The sequence below is a fragment of the Tachysurus fulvidraco genome, chromosome 26 (genome assembly GCF_022655615.1).
Source record: "Tachysurus fulvidraco isolate hzauxx_2018 chromosome 26, HZAU_PFXX_2.0, whole genome shotgun sequence".
Lineage (NCBI taxonomy): Eukaryota > Metazoa > Chordata > Actinopteri > Siluriformes > Bagridae > Tachysurus > Tachysurus fulvidraco.
This window is the reverse complement of record NC_062543.1, coordinates 4,223,214-4,243,841: the sequence shown is the minus strand read 5'-3', so window position 1 is coordinate 4,243,841 and position 20,628 is coordinate 4,223,214. Positions and strand designations below refer to the sequence as shown.

Genomic DNA, 20,628 nt, shown 5'->3' with positions numbered 1-20,628 from the left:
GTCATGAGAAATAAAATTTGTTAAAAACATCCCATTTTAATTCAGTGTATGATCATAAAAGTAAATTCAATATTAAAATATCAAGATATGAAAGCTAAGTAAAATGCTGTACGGTGTCTGAGCATTACAGCCATACAGCTACAGAGGTAAACGGTCTCTGTTGCTCCGAGGCTCCGTCGCTTTGGTGAGGTTTCCGGTCTCCTTCTTCAGATCACTTAATAGAGTCTCAGAACTTTCTAGAATCTTTGAGAGGGAAAAAAGGAATTAGCATTTATACAAAGTGAGCAAATGCAGTAAGAAAAAAAAAACTAGGAACTTTTAAAAAAGACAGAGAGGTCTGCACATTAATAATAGTATATGGGTAGTTATTGGATAGTGTCTAAATGTTTAATGACCTAAACAGAGGCTTGTATTATTCTGACGTTTTGTAATTAACAATTAAAGTTGTGATTAATTGTCCAACACAGAAAAACAAGAGTTTTAACCCAAATATCAGGTTTAGGGAGGTAAGACAGACAGATAGAAATTTATTGTTATTGCATAGTAGACATACCTAGCAAAGAAATGCCAGAAACATCAACCAGAAGTGCAAATAGTACAAAAAAATAATAAAACAAAAGAACAAGTGCAGATAAATATGTCAGTATTTGTACAACAATAAATAAAGTCATAGTAGGTCGTATGTGCGTAAGTATAGTATGTGCAAAATAGGGCTGTCATTTAAACTGTAGTCAGGAAACTGCTTGTTGTTGGCGGTGGCAATTTTCAGGTGGTTTTGCAGTAATGTGCAATAAACTCCAAAGAAGAAATAATGAACAATATATTTGTGATAGAATTCTTCTACAATTCCTTCATCAGTGTGCACGGATTCACACTTCCAGAAAAATCTACCAGAAATAGAAGGCCATCTGTATACTGTATACCTTCAGGAAACTCATTTCAACAAACAATTTGAGACAAACTTATTCTGATCTCTTTAGGATGGACAGTAGGTGAACTGGGACACAGGGACACGGTCTTCCACCCCACGTGCCATGGTTGTGTTGATTTTTAATCAGCCACGTGTGGGAATGTGTGTCTACTTCAATAGCTGAGATTATGTGTACTACCAAGAGTCTGAATGAAAGCTGTGAACTTGTACAGCAGCATTCGCATTAAACTTTGAGCTTTATGATCTAAAGCACAACTCAAAAGTGTTCTTAAAGATCTACAGCGCCAAAGAATCTCCAAAGAGAAAAGAGAATGATCGAATAAGACTCGTGCCATACTTTTATATACCCAGCTTCCGTCTCAGCGATGGTCCTATCAAGCTCATTGCGTGTAGCGAGGCGGCGGTCCAGACTCTCAGACACACGATTTAACCTCTCCGTAAGCATACGGATGTCATGCTGAAGATGAGTCTTCTCCACTTCCTCCCGCTGGATGTGCTTATTTAGCTCATCTCTTTTAAAAGTCAGCTGATCTATATCTGAGGAAACAGAAGTGAAGTTCTTGCCTTGTTGTAGCTTTGAAAGAAAATAAAACATGGCGGCTTAAGTCAGAAGAAAATCATCAAAAACAGTGGTGCACTGGTGTAATACCATCATATAAGGGAGAAGTCATGGCCTAATGGTTAGAGTTTGTCTCCTAACCCTAAGGTTGTGGGTTCGAGTCTCAGGCCAGCAAAACCACGGCTGAGGTGCCCCTGAGCAAGGCACCGAACCCCCCAACTGCTCCCCGGGCGCTGCAGCATAAATGGCGGTGTGTGTGTGTATTCAATTCTGTGTGTGTGCACTTTGGATGGGTTAAATGCAGAGAACGGATTCTGAGTATGGGTCAACGTACTTAGCCGTACGTCACGTCTTTAAAAATGTATTTATTCAAATATGACAGATCAAAATATTTTCCACTTGGAGTTGTGGAATGACAAAAAAGCTTAAAAATAATAGATCAAAGAATGTCTCATGTGCAGAGTTTTCCCAAAACAAGCTCCAAAGTCTGACAATGCTAACATTATATAATTATTATTACTAGTAGACAAAGGTGTGCAAGTTAGTGCTGCAAATCTATTCAACTCTTTTATATCACATTTTACCCCTGTTCAGTTCATGCAGATTTAATAAATCTAGCTCAATCCTACCTTGCTTTTCTAAAATATCATGCATATTTTGAATATTAATCAAATAAACGTGTGTGTTTTGTTTTTAATCATTTCACACTGGAAGCAGCTGATGTAATGTCACAAAATTGTCTAATTAATTGTATAAATTGTAAAATGTGTCATATATCTTTTTATAGATATTTAGTGTTTTTTCTGAACAAAAAAAAAATATATTAAAAAAACTAAAAAATATATGTATACAAAACAATTCCAATTTTTTGATCAGTTTTAATCATTTGTCATAATCTATAATAACATTTATTATAGATTTTTCTTATAATTCTATTTAAGGTCTCAAATAAACTACATGAAAAATAATTATAAGTAAATTAAGCTCTGTTGGATCAGATTTTGTAATTGTTATTTTAAAAAAAAACATCATGATACCCGTGATATCTCAGATACAAATACAGTGTATATTGTGACATAAATGATCCCGGTCTCAATACATCATCAGATGTCAAGGTATGTGTTAATGATTCTAGTGATAATTTTATTTATATTATTGATAATGTATGTATTTTGACCAAATTGGCTGAACGTGATAAACTAAAAGTGCTGTAGTTTTTAAAGGGATCTGCGAAACATAACCTTGTGGTTAGAAATTATTAAATTTATTATAAAAATAGAACATTCAACGTTTTCATGGTTTAATATAATTCAATAAGGGATCATTTTTTTAGCAGATACTGAAAACAAAAGAACTGCTGATGATATTTCTTTATGGGAGCTACTTAACTACTTAGGATTTACATCCACATTAGTCCTGCTAGCAAAGATTATTTAAATTAAGTTAGTAATAAAGAAGACATAGATAATACAGAGAATGATATTTAAACTGGACCTGCAATTGAAATATGAAGCTACTTACTCTTGATGAGCTCGTTGATGTATGCTTGCAGTGATGCTGCTCCTTGTTGGGTCATTGCTGATTATCTTTATATCGTCCCAAGTCCACCTCCTTTAGAAACAGAATCGGCTTTACTAAGTGTGCACAGGCACACAAGGAAATTGTTGTGGTTTTTATGGTGCTCTTGGTACATACATAATACATGCATACATGCATACATACATACATACATACATACATACATACATGCATACATGCATACATATACATACATACATACATACATACATACATACATACATACTTACATACATATACATACATATACATACATGCATACATACATAGATACATACATACATACATACATACATATACATACATATACATATATACATACATACATGCATACATACATACATACATACATATACATACATGCATGCATACATACATACATACATACATACATATACATACATACATACATACATACATGCATACATGCATACATATACATACATACATACATACATACATACATACATACATACATACATACATATACATACATATACATACATGCATGCATACATACATACATACATACATACATACATACATACATACATACATACATACATACATACATATACATACATATACATACATGCATACATACATACATACATACATACATACATACATACATACATATACATACATATACATATATACATACATACATGCATACATACATACATACATACATACATATACATACATGCATGCATACATACATACATACATACATACATACATACATACATACATGCATGCATGCATGCATGCATGCATACATACATACATACTTACATACATATACATACATATACATACATGCATGCATACATACATACATACATATACATACATACATGCATACATACATACATACATATACATACATACATACATACATACATACATACATACATACATACATGCGTACATACTGCTACGGCAAAGTTCTTTGCATTTATTTATGATAATGAAAAATAAGAGGGATTTTATATATGTACAAAAGAAAAAAAATCTTAGTTCGGCCGAATAGAAAAAATAGAATTCAATAAGAGATTGTTGTTATTTTGTTACCAGATACTGAAAACAGAAGAACTGCTGATGATATTGCTCTACTGCAGCTACTTAACTACTTAGGCTTTAAATCCACATTAGTCCTGCTAGTACAGAGAATGCTATTTAAACTGGACCCGCAATTGAAATATGAAGCTACTTACACTTGATGCTGCTCCTTGTTGAGTTCTGATTATCTTTATATGTCCACCTGCTTTAGAACCAGAATCAGAATCAGCTTTATTCGCTAAGTGTGCACAGACACACAAGGAATTTGTTGTGGTTTTTAAGGTGCTCTTGAATCATACATACACGTATGTTGTTGTGACTGCACCAGAGTGCCAGCTGCTCAACCATTATGTCTGTATGCAGACTGGTCTCCATCCTGGATGAGACCGATGACTGTAGTGTCATCTGCAAATTTCAGGAGCTTGACAGAGTGGTATTTAAAAGTGCAGTCGTTTGTATATAAAGAGAAAAGCAGTGGGGAGAGAATGCGGTCCTGAGGAGCTCCAATGCTGATGGTGTGGGTGTTGGATGAGAGTTTACCCAGCCTCACTTGCTGCTGCCTGTCTGTCAGGAAGCTAGTGATCCACTGACAGATGGAGCTGGGTACAGAGAGCTGTGTCAGTTTACTCTGGAGGGTACATGGGATGATGGTGTTGAAGGTGGAGCTGAAATCCACAAACAGCATCCTTGTATAAGTCCCTGGTTTGTCCAGATGTTGGACGACGCAGTGCAGTTTTTTGAAAACGACATGCTCTAATTTAAACGAGTATATCGCAGAACTACAAGGTGTATTTGAATAATTCTTTTCAAATAATTTACCAAAATGAAGGTAACATGTAAGATTGCTGCAGATAAATTCCACCTGACAGAATTTTCCAATTCCAGAGAGAATATCCCTGTGAATTCATTTATCTGAAGGCCTAAAAACTCCAGAAATCTATTTTACTGTATAACATCTCACCGTTAATTGTTTCAAGACTGATTTATCTATTGTGTATTAGAGATGTTATAGAAAGGTTTATTTTAGAAGGATTTCTAGGCGGACTCTCCTGTGTCTCATGATAGCACATGTTGTAATTCTTCTGTAATATCAGGTTTCTCAGGGTGTTTTTGAATAATTCTGGTACCAAAATAAAGGTAACACAGAAGTGTTAAAATACATATATACTATATATATATATATATATATATATATATATATATATATATATATATATATATATATATATATATATATATATATATATTTATATATAAGCAGATCAGAGTAAGAGAATACGGAATACAGCAAAAATAAAAACTTCCGCCTGACAAAATTCGACAATTTTAGACCATATATCTTTGTGAATTCGTACGGTGAAAACCTAAAAACTTCAGAAATCTATTTTATAACATCTCACCATTAACTGTTTCAGTTTTTTTCAATTTATCTATTGTGTATCAGGGATATTAGAGAGAGGTTGGCACATGTTGGCACACCTCTGTATCAGAATGAGAATCAGAACCAGCTTTATTCACCAAGTGTGTGCAGAAACACAAGGGATTTGTTGTGGTTTTTCTCAGCTACCAAACTATAAAACTTAATTTAATTGATTTATATGTCATTATACGTGTTCATTCCATCCAAATATAAGTATTTGGGGTTTTTTTCTGGGATCTACCATCACTACCTACAGTAAAATCCAGAGATCCATGCAGCATTTACTGTAAAACACAATACTTCCAGGATTGAAATCAGTGATAATATGGACCACAAATAAACACAAATAAGCCATAATAAACACCTGGTTACATACCTTACAGCTGATTGAAGGTATTCCTGTGTGGCATTCAGATGATCTGGGGGTGTAAAAACTTTAAGCACAATGTTTTTGTCTTGAAAATCATGAAAAGCCTGTAGAAAGTTCAGTCAGTGAATTAAAAAGTCAAGGGCATTTAAATGGGTTTATTTTTGTTCCAACAGCGATTGTGTGACATCAGACAGATGAAATTTTTATCATTTTACTAGGTTTTTCTCTTGGGATATGATTTATTATCCTGAAACCCCAAAAGTACGAGCAAATTTAGTATCATGGCTGCTCGGTTGTTTTGTTTTTTCCTTCTATTTCTGTGAGGATTGATCCTTACACTGTCAAATTCTGAATCCCAGCTTTCTGATTCAACCAAAGGTTGTGTTTGTGTCGTGTAATGGATGATTTACAGGAGACAAATTTCATACGTATGAAATGTTTACGAAGTTTCAGTCTGTCCAGTTAACTTTATCATCAGCTATGTTTGAATATAAGAAACTGAAATAATGTACAGAGCCGTTACAAGGTGTAATAGTACTGTGCTGTTAGTACAGCAGTTTGTTGGAAAGCTTATACTAACCATACGTTTATGGCATTTAGCAGACACCCTTATCCAGAGTGACTTACACCTGAGCAACTGAGGGTTAGGGGCCTTGCTCAGGTGCCCAGCAGTGGCAGCTTGGTGGACCTGGGGTTCGAACCCGTGACCTTCCGATCAGTAGCCCAACACCTTAACCACTGTTTGGCTTGATGGCTGTTTTAGCTCCATCACCAAGAAAACCCAGCAGCGTCTCTACTTCTTACAAAGGCTGAGAAAATCCCACGTGGATGACCCCACACACCCCTCACACACACTCTTCACCTTCCTGCCATCTGGAAAAAAGGTACTGAAGCATTCGAGCCCTCACGACAAGATTGTGTAGCAGTTTCTTTCCACAAGCCATCAGACTCCTCAATAACTGAACTGAACTGTACCGAGCACAATACACACACACACACACATGCACATACACGATCAACTGTATGGACTGCAATGACCTACACCAAATACACACTCTTCCAATTCACATCCATGTCTATAGCACCATCATATCAAACTGTTTACATGCTGTTTTGCACACTGTTTTTGCTCTTTGCACATGCTGTCTCACATTTCAGTCCATTGCTGTTTTGCACAATACTTTACAATACCTCATGTAACTTAACTACTGCTATAATACTAATGTGTTCATTCCAGCATTTCTTCACACAAAGTTGATTGATTTCTTCACATACGGTGGCTTAGTGGTTAGCATGTTCGCCTCACACCTCCAGGGTTGGGGGTTCGACTCCCGCCTCCGCCTTGTGTGTGTGGAGTTTGCATGTTCTCCCCGTGCCTCGAGGGTGTACTCCGGGTACTCCGGTTTCCTCCCAGTCCAAAGACATGGATGGTAGGTTGATTGGCATCTCTGGAAAATTGTCCATAGTGTGTGATTGTGTGAGTGAATGAGTGTGTGTGTGCCCTGCGATGGGTTGGCACTCCATCCAGGGTGTATCCTGCCTTGATGCCAGATGACGCCTGAGATAGACACAGGCTCCCCGTGACCCGAGGTAATTCGGATAAGCGGTAGAAAATGAATGAATGAACGAATGAAATAATGGGATCTGCTGTGACAATTTTTGATGGTCATGAAACAAAGAACGTGACAAGAAATAGCCTTTATTAAAAACATCCCATTTAAATACAGTGTATGATCATGAAAGTAAATTCAATATTAAAATATCAAGTTATGAAAGCTAAGTAAAATGCTGTATGGTGTCTGAGGATTTCAGCATGAAAAATACAGCTACAGAGGTAAACGGTCTCTGTTGCTCCGAGGCTCCGTGGCTTTGCTGAGGTTTCCGGTCTCCTTCTTCAAAACACTTAATAGAGTCTGAGAACTTTCTAGAATCTTGGAGAGAGGAGAAAAAAAGGAATTAAGCAAGCAAATATGAACTGTATTCTGGTTTTATGCTGACGCCGCGAACAAGAAAAATAATCCTAGCGTCTAGAAAGAAAATATTCTGGGCAATTTTCTTCAGGTATGTGACAAGTAATAGTAAGAAAAAAAACTAGGAATATTAAAAAAAAATAAATGCACAGAGGGGTATGCACATTAATAATATGTTTAAAGACCTAAATGGAGGCTTGTATTATACTGACTTTTTTTAAAATTGTGATTAATTGTCTAACACAGAAAAACAAGAGTTACATTTGCGGCATTTAGCAAACAACCTTATACAGTGTGACTTACAATGTATTTTAATTTATACAACTGGGCAATTGAGGGTTGAGGGCCTTGCTCAGGGGCCCAGCTGGGGCAGCACTGGTAGACCTGGGATTTGAACTCATGACCTTTCGCTCAGTAGTCCAAAACTTTAACCATTAAGCTACCACGTCCCTGAATTGAGTTTCAACCCAATTATCAGGTTAAGGGAGGTAAGATAGACAGATAGAACTTTTTTGTTATTGCATATCATAACATCAACCAGAAGTACAAATAGTACAAAGAAATGTACGAAGGAACAAGTGCAGATAAATATGTCAGCATTTCTGTAACAATAAAGAAAGTTATGGCAGGTCGTATGTGCATAAGTATAGTATGTGCAAAATAGGGGTGTAATATAAAATGTGTAGTCAGGAACTGCTTGTTGGCAGTTATGAGTAATGTTCAGAGTAATGTGCAATAAACACTAAAGAAGTAATAACTAACAATATATTTTTGATAGAATTCTTCTACAATTCCTTCATCAGTGTGCACGGATTCACACTTCCAGAAAATCTACCAGGAATAGAAGGCCATCTGTATACTGTATACCTTCAGGAAACTCATTTCAACAAACAATTTGAGACAAACTTATTCTGATCTCTTTAGGATGGACAGTAGGTGAACTGGGACACAGGGACACGGTCTTCCACCCCATGTGCCATGGCTGTGTTGTTTTTTAATCAGCAACATGTGGGAGTTTGTGTCTACTCCAATAGTCTGACTATGTGTACTACCAAGAGTCTGAATGAAAGCTGTCAACTTGTACAGCAGCATTCGCATTAAACTTCGTTAATTCTGGATTGAGCTTTATGATCTAAAGCACAACTCAAGTGTGTTCTTAAAGATCTACACTGCAAAAAAATCTCCAAAGATGAAAAGAGAAAAAGAGAATGATCGAATAAGACTCGTGCCGTACTTTCATGTAAGCAGCTTCCGTCTCAGCGATGGTCCTATCAAGCTCATTGCGTGTAGCGAGGCGGTGGTCCAGACTCTCGGACACGCGGCTTAACTTCTCCGTAAGCACACGGACGTCATGCTGAAGACGAGCCTTCTCCTCTTCCTCCTGCTGGATCTGCTTATTTAGCTCATCTCTTTTAAAGAACAGCTCCTCTATACCTGAGGAAGCAGAAGTGAATTACGTTTGGAAATTTCTGGAACGTTGAAGCTTTAAAAGAAAATAAAACATGGCGGCTCATATTGTCAGAAGAAAAGCATCTAAAACAGTGGTGCACTGGTGTAATACCATCATGAAGTTGATTATAGGTGTTGTATTTTGTATTTATTCAAATATGACAGACCAAAATATTTTCCACTTGGTGTTGTGGAATGACAAAAAAAAAAAGCTAAAAATAATGAGTTTGACACGTTCTGACCAATCAGATTTGAGAATTCAGCAGCGCTGTTGTAAAGTCAGGCGATACAGTAAGCTGTCTAACGAACGTCTGCTTTTACATAAAGCTACTGCAAAGTTCTGTGCATTTATTCATCATAATGAAAAATAAGTGGGATTTTCTGTATGCACAAAAAAAAAAAAAAAAGCTTAGATCAGCTGAATTTTGGCTGAATCACACAAAATGGTCTAATGAAGGAGAAGCAGGCGTTCCTGTCATGGGCTAAAACAACAACCAAAGAATGCCTCAAGTGCAGAGTTTTCCAAAAACGAGCTCCAAAGTCTGACGATGCTAACATTATTTAATTATTATCACTAGTAGACAAAGGTGTGCAAGTTAGTGCTGCAAATCTATTCAACTCTTTTATATCACATTTTACCCCTGTTCAGTTCATGCACATTTAATAACTCGAACTTAATCCTACCTTGTTTATCTAAAACATGTATTTTTTTTTTAATTATTAATCAAATAAACGTGCGTGTGTGTGTGTGTGTGTGTGTGTTTTGTTTTTAATCTTTACACACTGAAATCATTACACACTTAATTGCAGAAATTGTTACAAGATATTTAGCATTATTTTTTCCCCTCCTTTTCAATATTAGCCTCGAATAAATAAATCTATAATGAATAGACATAAATCCATCATAGGTTTTATTTCATCATCAGATCATTTTATCACCAGTATATGATCATTCCTTGCATGGTGCCTCCTCATGGCTTAAACATGTATTAAAGATACAGTTATTCCAAATTATATAAATAGCTGTATTAAAAATAAATAAAAAGCCTTTTCATGGTTTAATATCATTCAATAAGGGATCTTTTTTTTTTTTTTTTAGCAGATGCTGTAAACACTTGACAGAACTGCTGGTGATAGTGTTATGGCAGCTACTTAACTACTTTAGGCTCTAAATCCACATTAATCCTGTTGGCAAAGATGATTTAAATGAAGTTAGTAATAAAGAAGACGTAGATAAAAGACAGAATGATATTTAAACTAGTGAAGCTACTTACACTTGACCAGCTCGTTGTTGTATGTTTGCAGAGCTGCTCCTTGTTGGGTCATTGTGATTATCTTTAAATCACCTGCTTTACGCTGATGTTCTACTTTTAATGCTCATGTATTGAAGCTCGTTAATGTCCCCACTGTCCCTAAACTCCGTGGTGATTCTCAGACAAACCCCACGCCTTCTTGTTTCTGTTTCCAGAGTGATTTTACAATTAAAAACTTTTCCCCCCACCAGGCTGTTTATTAACTTCCGGGAGCGTGATGTCATCAACACGCGACCGACGCTTGATAGAAGAGCTAAGTCGATTCTTAGCACGAACAAAATGAATAACTAACTAAATAAAAGAATGTGTTTTGTTTTGGTGCGAATATGAACGAGAAGTCGTCGGTTTTGATGGTGCAGGGGCTGACTGGAGCTTGGGACACTGTGACTGCTGCACTGGTGAGTCTGAAAGGTTGAAGCTAACATCACAACAACGTTAGAGTTAAAGGTGCAATTTGGGAAATAGATTTCCGGCCCGGAAAAAATATACGTTTCAATGCGTCTGTCAGTCGTTTAAACGAGTGCATTGGCACTTTATTCAGACTTGTAGAAGGACCTGTAAAAAAAAAGTGATGTAAACACAAGCATCAATAACGTAACTGCATTCAGGTTTCTCAGAACTGCAGCAATTCTTAAGTAGCACCAAAACATTTCTGGTCTAGACTTAAGAACCGCTTGCGTCAGGGTGCTGGGGGCGAAGCTACTGTGACCAACAATACAAAAGAGAACGTCATTAGTGCCATTTTTAAATAATCATTCGGCGTGTTTGGATGCCAATGTAGGTTCGCAAAGCCATACCGGTTATTAGAAGGCTCGCCATTAGAACCAACATTGAACCAGCACCCGGTGGTTCTTTCGGGTGGAAAGGGGATATTGGTGGACACGGGGTTTGAACTCACAACCTTCCGATTGGTATCCCAACACCTTAACCACAACAGAAAATGTATGTTTTTATACGACTGTCAAGTAATATGCTGACATTTTGTCCTATAGGTCTCACCATCCACACCCTCTCCAGTCTCTGATAAGTCTGTTTCTGATGCTCTGACCCTGCTGTGTAACAAAGGATTGGGTCAGTATGTGGAAGGTTGGCTGCTTGAGACACTGCAGGTCTCTTTGGCATCCAATGTAGCTCCGGAGTTCTGGGCTGGACTTCAGCGTCCGGAGGTGGAATCACAAGAGCGAGACAAAGCCAGAGCACTTTTGGAAGCATTTAGGACCCTGCTGCAGAGGCTGCAACCTTTTCTCTGTATGCTGAATTCTTCTTTTTTGTGCCTTTTGTTATTGATAAAGGGAAATTGATGTGTTGTCATCGTAAAAGTTAAAGAAGGAGTGCTCCAGTGTTCTTAGTTTAAGGGCAGTAAATGTTTTAACAGTAGCCAGACAAGAGAGCAAGTTTTATACAACTTTCCAACTCGGATGCAACACGATACACAGGTTTTATACTCTTTGGCTTTTTTTCTGATTGTTTGTGAAGGGTTGTGCATTATATTGTTAAATGTAGAACTGGGGAAATTGTACAATAAGTTAGGTGTCTGAGTGTAAATAGATATAAATCTTCCAGACCTGGTTCACTGTCCTTTCTTAATAAGAATGCGCTCTATATTTGCTGAACACAGATGGCCTTGAGCGACTCGGTTCCTGGCAGGATGAGAATCGAGCAGGTCTGCTCGGACCCGGAGCACATGGCCTGCGAGAGAGGGCCTTCTCCATTATCCGTGCCATCCTCCTGTTCTCTCCACCTGCAGTGTTACAGCAGCGCGTTCTAGAGTTCTACAGCCGCACCTTCTCCGTGTACATGAACCAGATCGGCGAGCAGATCGAGCCTGATGACGTGGCTGCAGAAAGCGATGGGAATGATGTGTGTGCGGGTTGCTCCTCTGCAGCACAGGCCTGCTGGTGCCAAGACGCACTGGAGCAACTGCAAGAGTTTAGTCACATCCTGTAAGTGTATGAGGGCAAACATTATCACGAACATTTTTTTTTTTAAATTAAAAACTATTATTTAAACGATTCTTCTATCCTTTGTATCCTCCGAGTGAGTAGACCTCTCTGTCTCTCTCTCTCTCTCTCTCTGTCTGTGTGTGTGTCTGTGTGCGTTTGTGTGCGTCTGTCTTTGTGCATTTGTGTGTGTGTCTGTGTGCGTTTGTGTGTGTCTGTGTGCGTTTGTGTGTGTGTCTGTGTGCGTTTGTGTGTGTGTGTCTGTGTGCGTTTGTGTGTGTGTGTGTCTGTGTGCGTTTGTGTGTGTGTGTGTGTGTGTCTGTGTGCGTTTGTGTGTGTGTGTCTGTGTGCGTTTGTGTGTGTGTCTGTGTGCGTTTGTGTGCGTCTGGGTGTCTGTGTGCGTTTGTGTGCGTCTGGGTGTCTGTGTGCGTCTGAGTGTCTGTGTGTGTTTTTGTGTGTGTCTGTGTGTTTGTGTGTGTGTGTTTCTGTGTGTTTCCGTGTTTGTGTGTTTCTGTGTGTGTCTGTGTGCGTTTGTGTCTGTGTGTTTGTGTGTGTGTTTCTGTGTGTTTTTCTGTGTGTGCTTATGTGTTTTTCTGTGTGTGTTTCTGTGTGTTTGTGTGTTTCTGTGTGTGCTTATGTGTGTTTCTGTGTGTGTTTCTGTGTGTTTGTGTGTTTCTGTGTGTGCTTATGTGTGTTTCTGTGTGTGTTTCTGTGTGTTTGTGTGTTTCTGTGTGTGCTTATGTGTGTTTCTGTGTGTGTTTCTGTGTGTGTTTCTGTGTGTGCTTATGTGTGTTTCTGTGTGTGTTTCTGTGTGTTTGTGTGTTTCTGTGTGTGCTTATGTGTGTTTCTGTGTGTGTTTCTGTGTGTTTGTGTGTTTCTGTGTGTGCTTATGTGTGTTTCTGTGTGTGTTTCTGTGTGTGTTTCTGTGTGTGCTTATGTGTGTTTCTGTGTGTGTTTCTGTGTGTTTGTGTGTTTCTGTGTGTGCTTATGTGTGTTTCTGTGTGTGTTTCTGTGTGTTTGTGTGTTTCTGTGTGTGCTTATGTGTGTTTCTGTGTGTGTTTCTGTGTGTGTGTGTTTCTGTGTGTGCTTATGTGTGTTTCTGTGTGTGTTGCAGCTCCAGACTGCAGCTGCTGGAAAGAGTGAGCTCTGAGGCAGTGACCAGCATTTTGCACCGCCTGATCGAGCAGCGGATGGAGCAGCGCTGCAGAGGCGAATATGAAAGATCCTTCCTTTCAGACTTCAATGATGTATGTCAACGTATTTACTCAAAAACTTTATTCACATAGATTCCTCACACAAAACTTTATTCACATAGATTCCTCACACAAAACTTTATTCACATAGATTCCTCACACAAGACCAGGTTACAATGTCTGCTCACATACACACACATGTTCACAGGGTGTTAAAGAGGTTTGTTGCTGTTTTTACCACAGATACCGGAATTAGGGTACGGCTCGAGTTAGCTCATGTAGAATCATGTATTTACCGAATTGCTCATTGTAATAGAAATGTAAATGAGTGTTTTTTAAAAGCACGGCATTTTGGTGAAACAGTTACTGCACAAATCTCTGAGGGATGTTTGGTTTTGTTACACTGAATCTTACAGTGTTAGTAAGACAAACATTTAGAAACATCTTTCAGTGGACTTCTGTTGGGCAACTAAAAGAACAATGAAACTTTTGAGCGCATAAATATTTATTTAGTATTGAATAGTATTGGATTTTCTTTTTTTTGACGAACATAAATATTCGAACCAACCATTTATATTAATTTTGTAATCTTCACATTTTCAGATGAAATCTTTATCCAAATCTTCCTGATTTTTTTTTTTTGTTGTTGTTGTTGTTGTTCCAGTGGTTAGAGCAGGTCCTCGGTTGGCTCAGTAGGGTATTTGCGAGCGAGGTAGGCGAGACCGACACCAGCTCTTTGCTAATAGACAAGAAGCTAGATTACGTTGGTAGTACCATCCTGCAGCGCTGGCGCTGTCATATGCAGCAGTTCTTCTGCCGTATCTATGTCAACATGAGGATTGATGAACTTTTCAGCATCATTCGAGGTATAAAAAAAAACACCTGCATACAGTATTAAAACCTGTCTTTAATTCGATGATGATTAATTCATTGATTTACAAACTTTGTATGTTTTTATAGTGTTAAATATATACAGTATATCTTATTTTTTTTTACCTGTGTAGATTTCCCAGAATCCACCCCTGCTGTTGAAGACCTGAAGTTCTGTCTGGAGCGGACCAATCAAAGACAGCAACTCCTTAACTCTCTTAAATCCGCTTTTGAGACCCGTCTGTTGCACCCAGGTCAGCATCTGATCTCTTAAAAAAATAAATAAAAAAGTGATGCAATTTCTCTACAAATCGGTTAACTTTACGATCTTTCTTTCCGTCGCAGGAGTTCACACATCTGACATAATAACCGTCTACATCTCAGCCATTAAAGCTTTACGGGAGCTTGACCCCTCCATGGTCATCCTTCAGGTGGCTTGCCAACCCATTCGCAAATACCTGAGGTAAGGGACGACTCTGTACCTGTCACACTCTGTAAATACAAACACATAGCTGTATTTATCCTTCTTGTGGAAAACAAACATCCTAATCTGAGGTCACAACCTAATGTCAGAGGTCAGAGTGGCAAAAAATTGGTTTCCGAATTCTTTTCTATCATCTTCTCTATCTGACAGAACACGTGAGGACACGGTGCGTCAGATTGTCGCCAGTCTAACGGGGGACACAGAGGGTTGTAGTGAGTTAGCCAGCGAGCTCTCTCGGGCTGACCCTGTTACCCTGGAAACACAAGACAGTGAGGATGAGGGGAGTGATCCGGAGGAGTGGAGCCCTGACCCTACTGATGCTCTAACAGGTTACAGGACCACACACACTGACGGGTGGTTATACGTTCCTAATGTCACCTTGTTTGACGTTAAGCCTAGCTCGATCTTCGTCTCTGTAGATAAGACAGGCTCTAAACGCCGCTCTTCAGACATCATCAGTCTTCTGGTGAGCATCTTCGGGAGTAAGGAGATCTTCATTGATGAGTACAAAACTGTGCTGGCAGACCGGCTGCTGCACCAACTCAACTACAACACTGCAAGGTGTATTTACTCAACTTACACACAGGCACAGACACACAGACACACACACACGAACACAGACGGACACATGCACACGGACACACACACACACACACAGAGGGACACACACGGACACGGACACAGACGGACACACAGAGACACACACACGGACACACACGGACACACACACACGGACACACACACACGGACACACACACACGGACACACACACACGGACACGAACACACGGACACGAACACAGACGGACACATACACACGGACACACACACACAGACGGACACACACAGACGGACACAGACACACACAGACGGACACGGACACACACAGACGGACACGGACACACACAGATGGACTCACACAAACGGACACACACAGACGGACACACACGGACGGACACACACAGACGGACACACAGAGACGGACACACAGAGACGGACACACAGACGGACACACTCACACACAGACACACACACACGGACACAGACACACACAGACGGACACAGACTGACACACAGACGGACACACACACACACAGACGGGCACACAGAGGGACACAGACACACACGGACACAGACACACACGGACACGGACACACACACACACACAGACGGACACACACACACACACGGACACAGACACACACAGACGGACACACACACACAGACGGACACACACACACACAGACGGGCACACAGAGGGACACGAACACAGACACACACGGACACGGACACAGACACACACGGACACGGACACAGACACACACACACGGACACAGACACACACACACACGGACACAGACACACACACACGGACACAGACACACACACACACACACACGGACACGGACACACAGACGGACACACACACACGGACATGGACACACAGACGGACACACACACACGGACATGGACACACAGACGGACACACACACACGGACACAGACAGACACAGACAGACACAGACAGACAGACACACACACACACACATGGTATTTACTTTATTAATAAATCTCTCTCTCTCTCTCTCTCTCTCTCTCTCTCTCTCTCTCTGTGTAGGGAGATTCGGAATGTGGAGTTGCTGAAGCTGAGGTTTGGAGAGTCCCACATGCACTACTGTGAGGTCATGCTGAAGGTCAGCGCCGTCTCGTTTTCTGCCAACTGATGTTATTATTGCTGCATAACTACAGATAAGCATCATTTATCTCCTGAGTTTATGCGATTCTATAAAGCTGCTTCGTGACCATTGCTTTATTAAAATCACTATAAAAATAGAATTGAATTGAACTGAATGGGAAATTAGCTAGTTCTCACATGATCTTTTGTGCATCTAATGGATTAATTCAGTGGCCACTAGAGGGCAGCTCAAACTTTACTGACTGGTAGCTTTCCACTTTAACCTGTCACCCAAGTGCAAGTCAGTTCAGATTGAACTATTTCATTACAGTGTTAAAAATGATGTAGGTAATAACTAGATATCGTGAAAATAAAAGCAAGTGAAATCTCAATCTCTCTCTCTATAGGATGTGGCAGATTCCCGGCGGATTAACACTAACGTTCATGAAGAGGAGGCTCGTCTGCCCGAGGATGAACAGCCTCCTGTTGCTCTGTCAGCCATGATCCTGTCCTCAGAATTCTGGCCTCAGCTCAAAGAGGAGAAATTGGAACTGCCCGCTGCTGTCTCCAAATCCATGGAAGCCTACACACACCGCTTTGAAAAGCTGAAGGTCTCATTTCCTCTCACACTGTTTATTAAGATTCTAACCATTTTTTATTTTGAAAACGTAAATGTGCCAAATCTTTGCTTTTGGTTGCTGAGATTAATGCTGGGGTGTAGATGGAGAGTTCATTAGTATCTTTACAAGTGTGTGTGTGTGGTGTTTGTGTGTGGTTGGTGTGTGTTTGTGTGTGTTTGTGTGTGGTTGGGGTGTGTGTGTGTGTGTGTGTGTGGTTGGTTGGTTGGTTGGTGTGTGTGGTTGGTTGGTTGGTTGGTGTGTGTGGTTGGTTGGTTGGTTGGTGTGTGTGGTTGGTTGGTTGGTGTGGTTGGTTGGTTGGTTGGTGTGTGTGGTTGGTTGGTTGGTGTGGTTGGTTGGTTGGTTGGTTGGTTGGTGTGGTTGGTTGGTTGGTTGGTGTGTGTGGTTGGTTGGTTGGTGTGTGTGGTTGGTTGGTTGGTTGGTTGGTTGGTGTGTGTGGTTGGTTGGTTGGTGTGTGTGGTTGGTTGGTTGGTGTGTGTGGTTGGTTGGTTGGTTGGTGTGGTTGGTTGGTTGGTGTGTGTGGTTGGTTGGTTGGTTGGTGTGGTTGGTGTGGTTGGTTGGTTGGTTGGTTGGTGTGTGTGGTTGGTTGGTTGGTGTGTGTGGTTGGTTGGTTGGTGTGTGTGGTTGGTTGGTTGGTTGGTGTGGTTGGTTGGTTGGTTGGTGTGGTTGGTTGGTTGGTTGGTGTGTGCGGTGCTTGGTTGGTTGGTGTGTGTGGTGCTTGTGTGTGTGCGGTGCTTGTGTGTGTGCGGTGCATGGTGCGTGTGTGTGTGTGCATGGTGCGTGTGTGTGCATGGTGCGTGTGTGTGCATGTGTGTGTGTGTGCATGGTGCGTGTGTGTGTGTGTGTGTGCATGGTGCGTGTGTGTGTGTGTGTGCATGGTGCGTGTGTGTGTGTGTGCATGGTGCGTGTGTGTGTGTGTGTGCATGGTGCGTGTGTGTGTGTGTGCATGGTGCGTGCGTGCGTGTGTGCATGGTGCGTGCGTGTGTGCATGGTGTGTGTGTGGTGTGTGTGTGCGTGGTGTGTGTGTGTATGTGTGTAGGCTATGAGGACTCTGAGCTGGAAGCCTCACCTGGGATCAGTAACTCTGGATGTGGAGCTGGAGGATCGCACTCTTACAAACCTCTCTGTGTCTCCCATCCACGCTGCCATCATCCTGCACTTCCAGGACAAGGGTGAGGTGATATAAACACAACTCAAACTGTCCAATGCTAACTTCTTTTCCATTTTAGATTCTATCGTATTTATACAGGGACTTTTTTGTTGGTTTTTGAAAAGAACTACTTAAAACCACGATGACTGCTTGAAGAGATTTGCCACGATTGCTAAGGACTAAAGGTGCTATAACTTTAGGACTGTTTTTTGCTTTTAAAACTGGACAGTTGACAACTTTATAGTCATCATGTGTTTCCTGGTTACATAATTGCACTTTTTGACCTTACAGTAGAAGAGAAACATGTTTATAATTAGACTATTCAGTGCCACCCAGATGAGGATTTCCTCCTAAAGTCACCTCAGGGAGTTTTAGCCGCCGACTTTGTGATCGTGTCTAGTGTTAAACGCACTATATTTATTTTATAAATAAAAATTGAATTGAACTGAATTCTTGTACAAGTCCTGAAAGGAGCGTTAGATTAGTCTTTATGATCATAGCAGCAGCACTTCTACATAATCCTTGTTGTTATTTTGGCGAAGTGCAAATCTCCTTCTTTGTTATTGAAATCACATCAGTTACAGTCAAGAATGAATTGTTCATTATGGCAGGATTCATTTCTGTATCAAAGCTTGTTTTGTTATCCGAGTGAGAGTTTTCCTCTTACTAAAATAGACTCCCGTCACTGTGCAGTTGCTGCTACTGCTACAAGCCCAGGTGTTAACATGAAGTGTATCCTAAATGATGTGATTTTTCCCTCAGGCACATGGGCTCTGGAGGAGCTGAGTGGAGTTCTTGGTGTGCCCCAGGAGCTCCTGCGCAGAAAGCTAGCTCTGTGGCAGCAGCATGGCGTGCTTCACGAGGAGTCACCGGGGAGATACGGCGTCCTCGAGAAGGCCTCCAGCCGTGAACGGCCTGACCGAGGCATCATGCTGCTAGACAGCGACGAGGAGGGAGACTCCAACACCACCACACAGTCAGAACAGAGGGAGGAGAAGCTGCAGGTCGGTGAAGTTAACGCATACACATGTTGCACAACTGAAGACCTCATGAAATATTCAACATTATACAACAGAGCTGCAGTTCTTTCTGGCTGTAATTAAAAACACAAGTTCATATGTATTAATGCGCTTCTTCTATCACCTTAGTGTTTCCATAGTAACATCTAATATACATTGGCTTTACTAGATGCTTCATATGTAGGTGTAATCTAAGTGTAAATCTGCTGTTTAATACGAAAAGTACAATGCAATCAATGATATGGGAAGTTTTCAGTGAGGAGAATTTTATTTCACATTTTCGGAAAGAGGCTCCGATGCCCGCATACTGGAGGGTCCAGGGACCGAGGATATTATCAGGAAATGTGCTTTTATCAGGATGTGGGGTGTTGGGTTGCAATAAATCTCCTCAACACTAATTATTTTCCTATAACAGGTTTTTAAAACCCATGCATATTGTTGTTTATTGTGTTGGTATCAGTAGCATTGGTAACAAAACAAAAACAATACAAGAAAAGACTGCATGCCACTGATTATACTTCTCTCTCGTGCTTCAGTTGTTCTGGGCCTACATTCAGGCCATGCTGACCAATCTGGAGAGCATGACCCTAGAGAGGATTCACTCCATGCTGCGCATGTTTGTGGCTACGGGGCCCGGTGTCACCGAGATGGACGTCAACGAGCTGCAGGCGTTCCTGCAGAAAAAAGTGCGAGATCACCAGCTGATCGTCTCAGCCGGAGTGTACAGGCTGCCCAAAACTACTCAGTAGAGATGGACAGACAAAGTTGTTCAAGTTGGATTGTTTTTCATTCACAATAAACTGCTGAATTGTTTATATTGTATTTTGAGGTCTTTTATTTAACACTGCACACATACTGTATTACTAATTTAACCCTTTAAACACATAGGCCTGGGGAAATCTATACAAAATCCACAAGTTCTCAAATGCTATCCTATTAAAAAGTATTTAAAAAAATAGAGATCATGCTGGTCAAACGATTGCTTTGTTACATCCAGTGGCTGCAT

The 20,628-nt window shown here is 40.3% G+C and overlaps 3 protein-coding genes and 1 long non-coding RNA gene across 6 annotated transcripts; 2 read left to right on the top strand and 2 right to left on the bottom strand.

Annotated features, from left to right (window-relative positions):
- Window positions 1-16: 16 nt before the first annotated feature.
- LOC113641553 (Sjoegren syndrome nuclear autoantigen 1-like) lies at window positions 17-4,344 on the bottom strand. 3 transcript variants are annotated; one of them, XM_027144338.1, is made up of 4 exons: window positions 4,289-4,344; window positions 3,012-3,101; window positions 1,269-1,468; window positions 17-243 (listed from the first exon to the last, which is right to left on the bottom strand). In XM_027144338.1, exons 2-4 carry the CDS (start codon window positions 3,064-3,066, stop codon window positions 139-141), a joined length of 360 nt encoding a protein of 119 aa, XP_027000139.1. In that variant the 5' UTR covers window positions 3,067-3,101; window positions 4,289-4,344; the 3' UTR covers window positions 17-138. The 3 variants fall into 3 exon arrangements, with proteins under 3 accessions (XP_027000139.1, XP_027000133.1, XP_027000157.1); XM_027144332.2 differs by having other exon boundaries at window positions 3,012-3,124; window positions 4,289-4,321; XM_027144356.1 differs by lacking the exon at window positions 4,289-4,344 and adding an exon at window positions 4,146-4,282.
- Window positions 4,345-7,608: 3,264 nt separating this feature from the next.
- Window positions 7,609-10,857, bottom strand: ssna1 (Sjogren syndrome nuclear autoantigen 1). Its single transcript, XM_027144523.2, has 3 exons — window positions 10,617-10,857; window positions 9,128-9,327; window positions 7,609-7,854 (listed from the first exon to the last, which is right to left on the bottom strand). Exons 1-3 carry the CDS (start codon window positions 10,666-10,668, stop codon window positions 7,750-7,752), a joined length of 357 nt encoding a protein of 118 aa, XP_027000324.1. The 5' UTR covers window positions 10,669-10,857; the 3' UTR covers window positions 7,609-7,749.
- LOC125140350 lies at window positions 7,806-9,776 on the top strand. The gene is made up of 2 exons (XR_007139661.1): window positions 7,806-7,984; window positions 8,672-9,776. It is a non-coding gene; the product is annotated as an uncharacterized LOC125140350 (long non-coding RNA).
- Window positions 10,858-10,859: 2 nt separating the features above from the next.
- On the top strand, window positions 10,860-20,437 carry anapc2 (anaphase promoting complex subunit 2). Its single transcript, XM_027144510.2, has 14 exons — window positions 10,860-11,053; window positions 11,648-11,903; window positions 12,274-12,598; window positions 13,710-13,842; window positions 14,453-14,654; window positions 14,793-14,912; window positions 15,004-15,121; window positions 15,293-15,471; window positions 15,562-15,703; window positions 16,759-16,834; window positions 17,223-17,426; window positions 18,493-18,625; window positions 19,366-19,607; window positions 20,159-20,437. Exons 1-14 carry the CDS (start codon window positions 10,982-10,984, stop codon window positions 20,369-20,371), a joined length of 2,415 nt encoding a protein of 804 aa, XP_027000311.2. The 5' UTR covers window positions 10,860-10,981; the 3' UTR covers window positions 20,372-20,437.
- Window positions 20,438-20,628: the final 191 nt, after the last annotated feature.

What these genes read in the sequence shown, in the direction of transcription:
- LOC113641553 (XM_027144338.1), bottom strand. Translation starts at nt 3,066, where the DNA reads ATGACCCAACAAGGAGCAGCATCACTGCAAGCATACATCAACGAGCTC. An exon ending in CATCAACGAGCTCATCAAGA is followed by an intron (nt 1,469 to 3,011) that starts GTAAGTAGCTTC and finishes CTGTTTCCTCAG; the next exon opens with ATATAGATCAGCTGACTTTT. An exon ending in CGGAAGCTGGGTATATAAAA is followed by an intron (nt 244 to 1,268) that starts GTATGGCACGAG and finishes TCCCTCTCAAAG; the next exon opens with ATTCTAGAAAGTTCTGAGAC.
- anapc2 (XM_027144510.2), top strand. Translation starts at nt 10,982, where the DNA reads ATGAACGAGAAGTCGTCGGTTTTGATGGTGCAGGGGCTGACTGGAGCT. An exon ending in ACTTTTCAGCATCATTCGAG is followed by an intron (nt 14,655 to 14,792) that starts GTATAAAAAAAA and finishes TTACCTGTGTAG; the next exon opens with ATTTCCCAGAATCCACCCCT. An exon ending in CCTGCACTTCCAGGACAAGG is followed by an intron (nt 18,626 to 19,365) that starts GTGAGGTGATAT and finishes TTTTTCCCTCAG; the next exon opens with GCACATGGGCTCTGGAGGAG.
- ssna1 (XM_027144523.2), bottom strand. Translation starts at nt 10,668, where the DNA reads ATGACCCAACAAGGAGCAGCTCTGCAAACATACAACAACGAGCTGGTC. An exon ending in CAACAACGAGCTGGTCAAGT is followed by an intron (nt 9,328 to 10,616) that starts GTAAGTAGCTTC and finishes CTGCTTCCTCAG; the next exon opens with GTATAGAGGAGCTGTTCTTT. An exon ending in CGGAAGCTGCTTACATGAAA is followed by an intron (nt 7,855 to 9,127) that starts GTACGGCACGAG and finishes CCTCTCTCCAAG; the next exon opens with ATTCTAGAAAGTTCTCAGAC.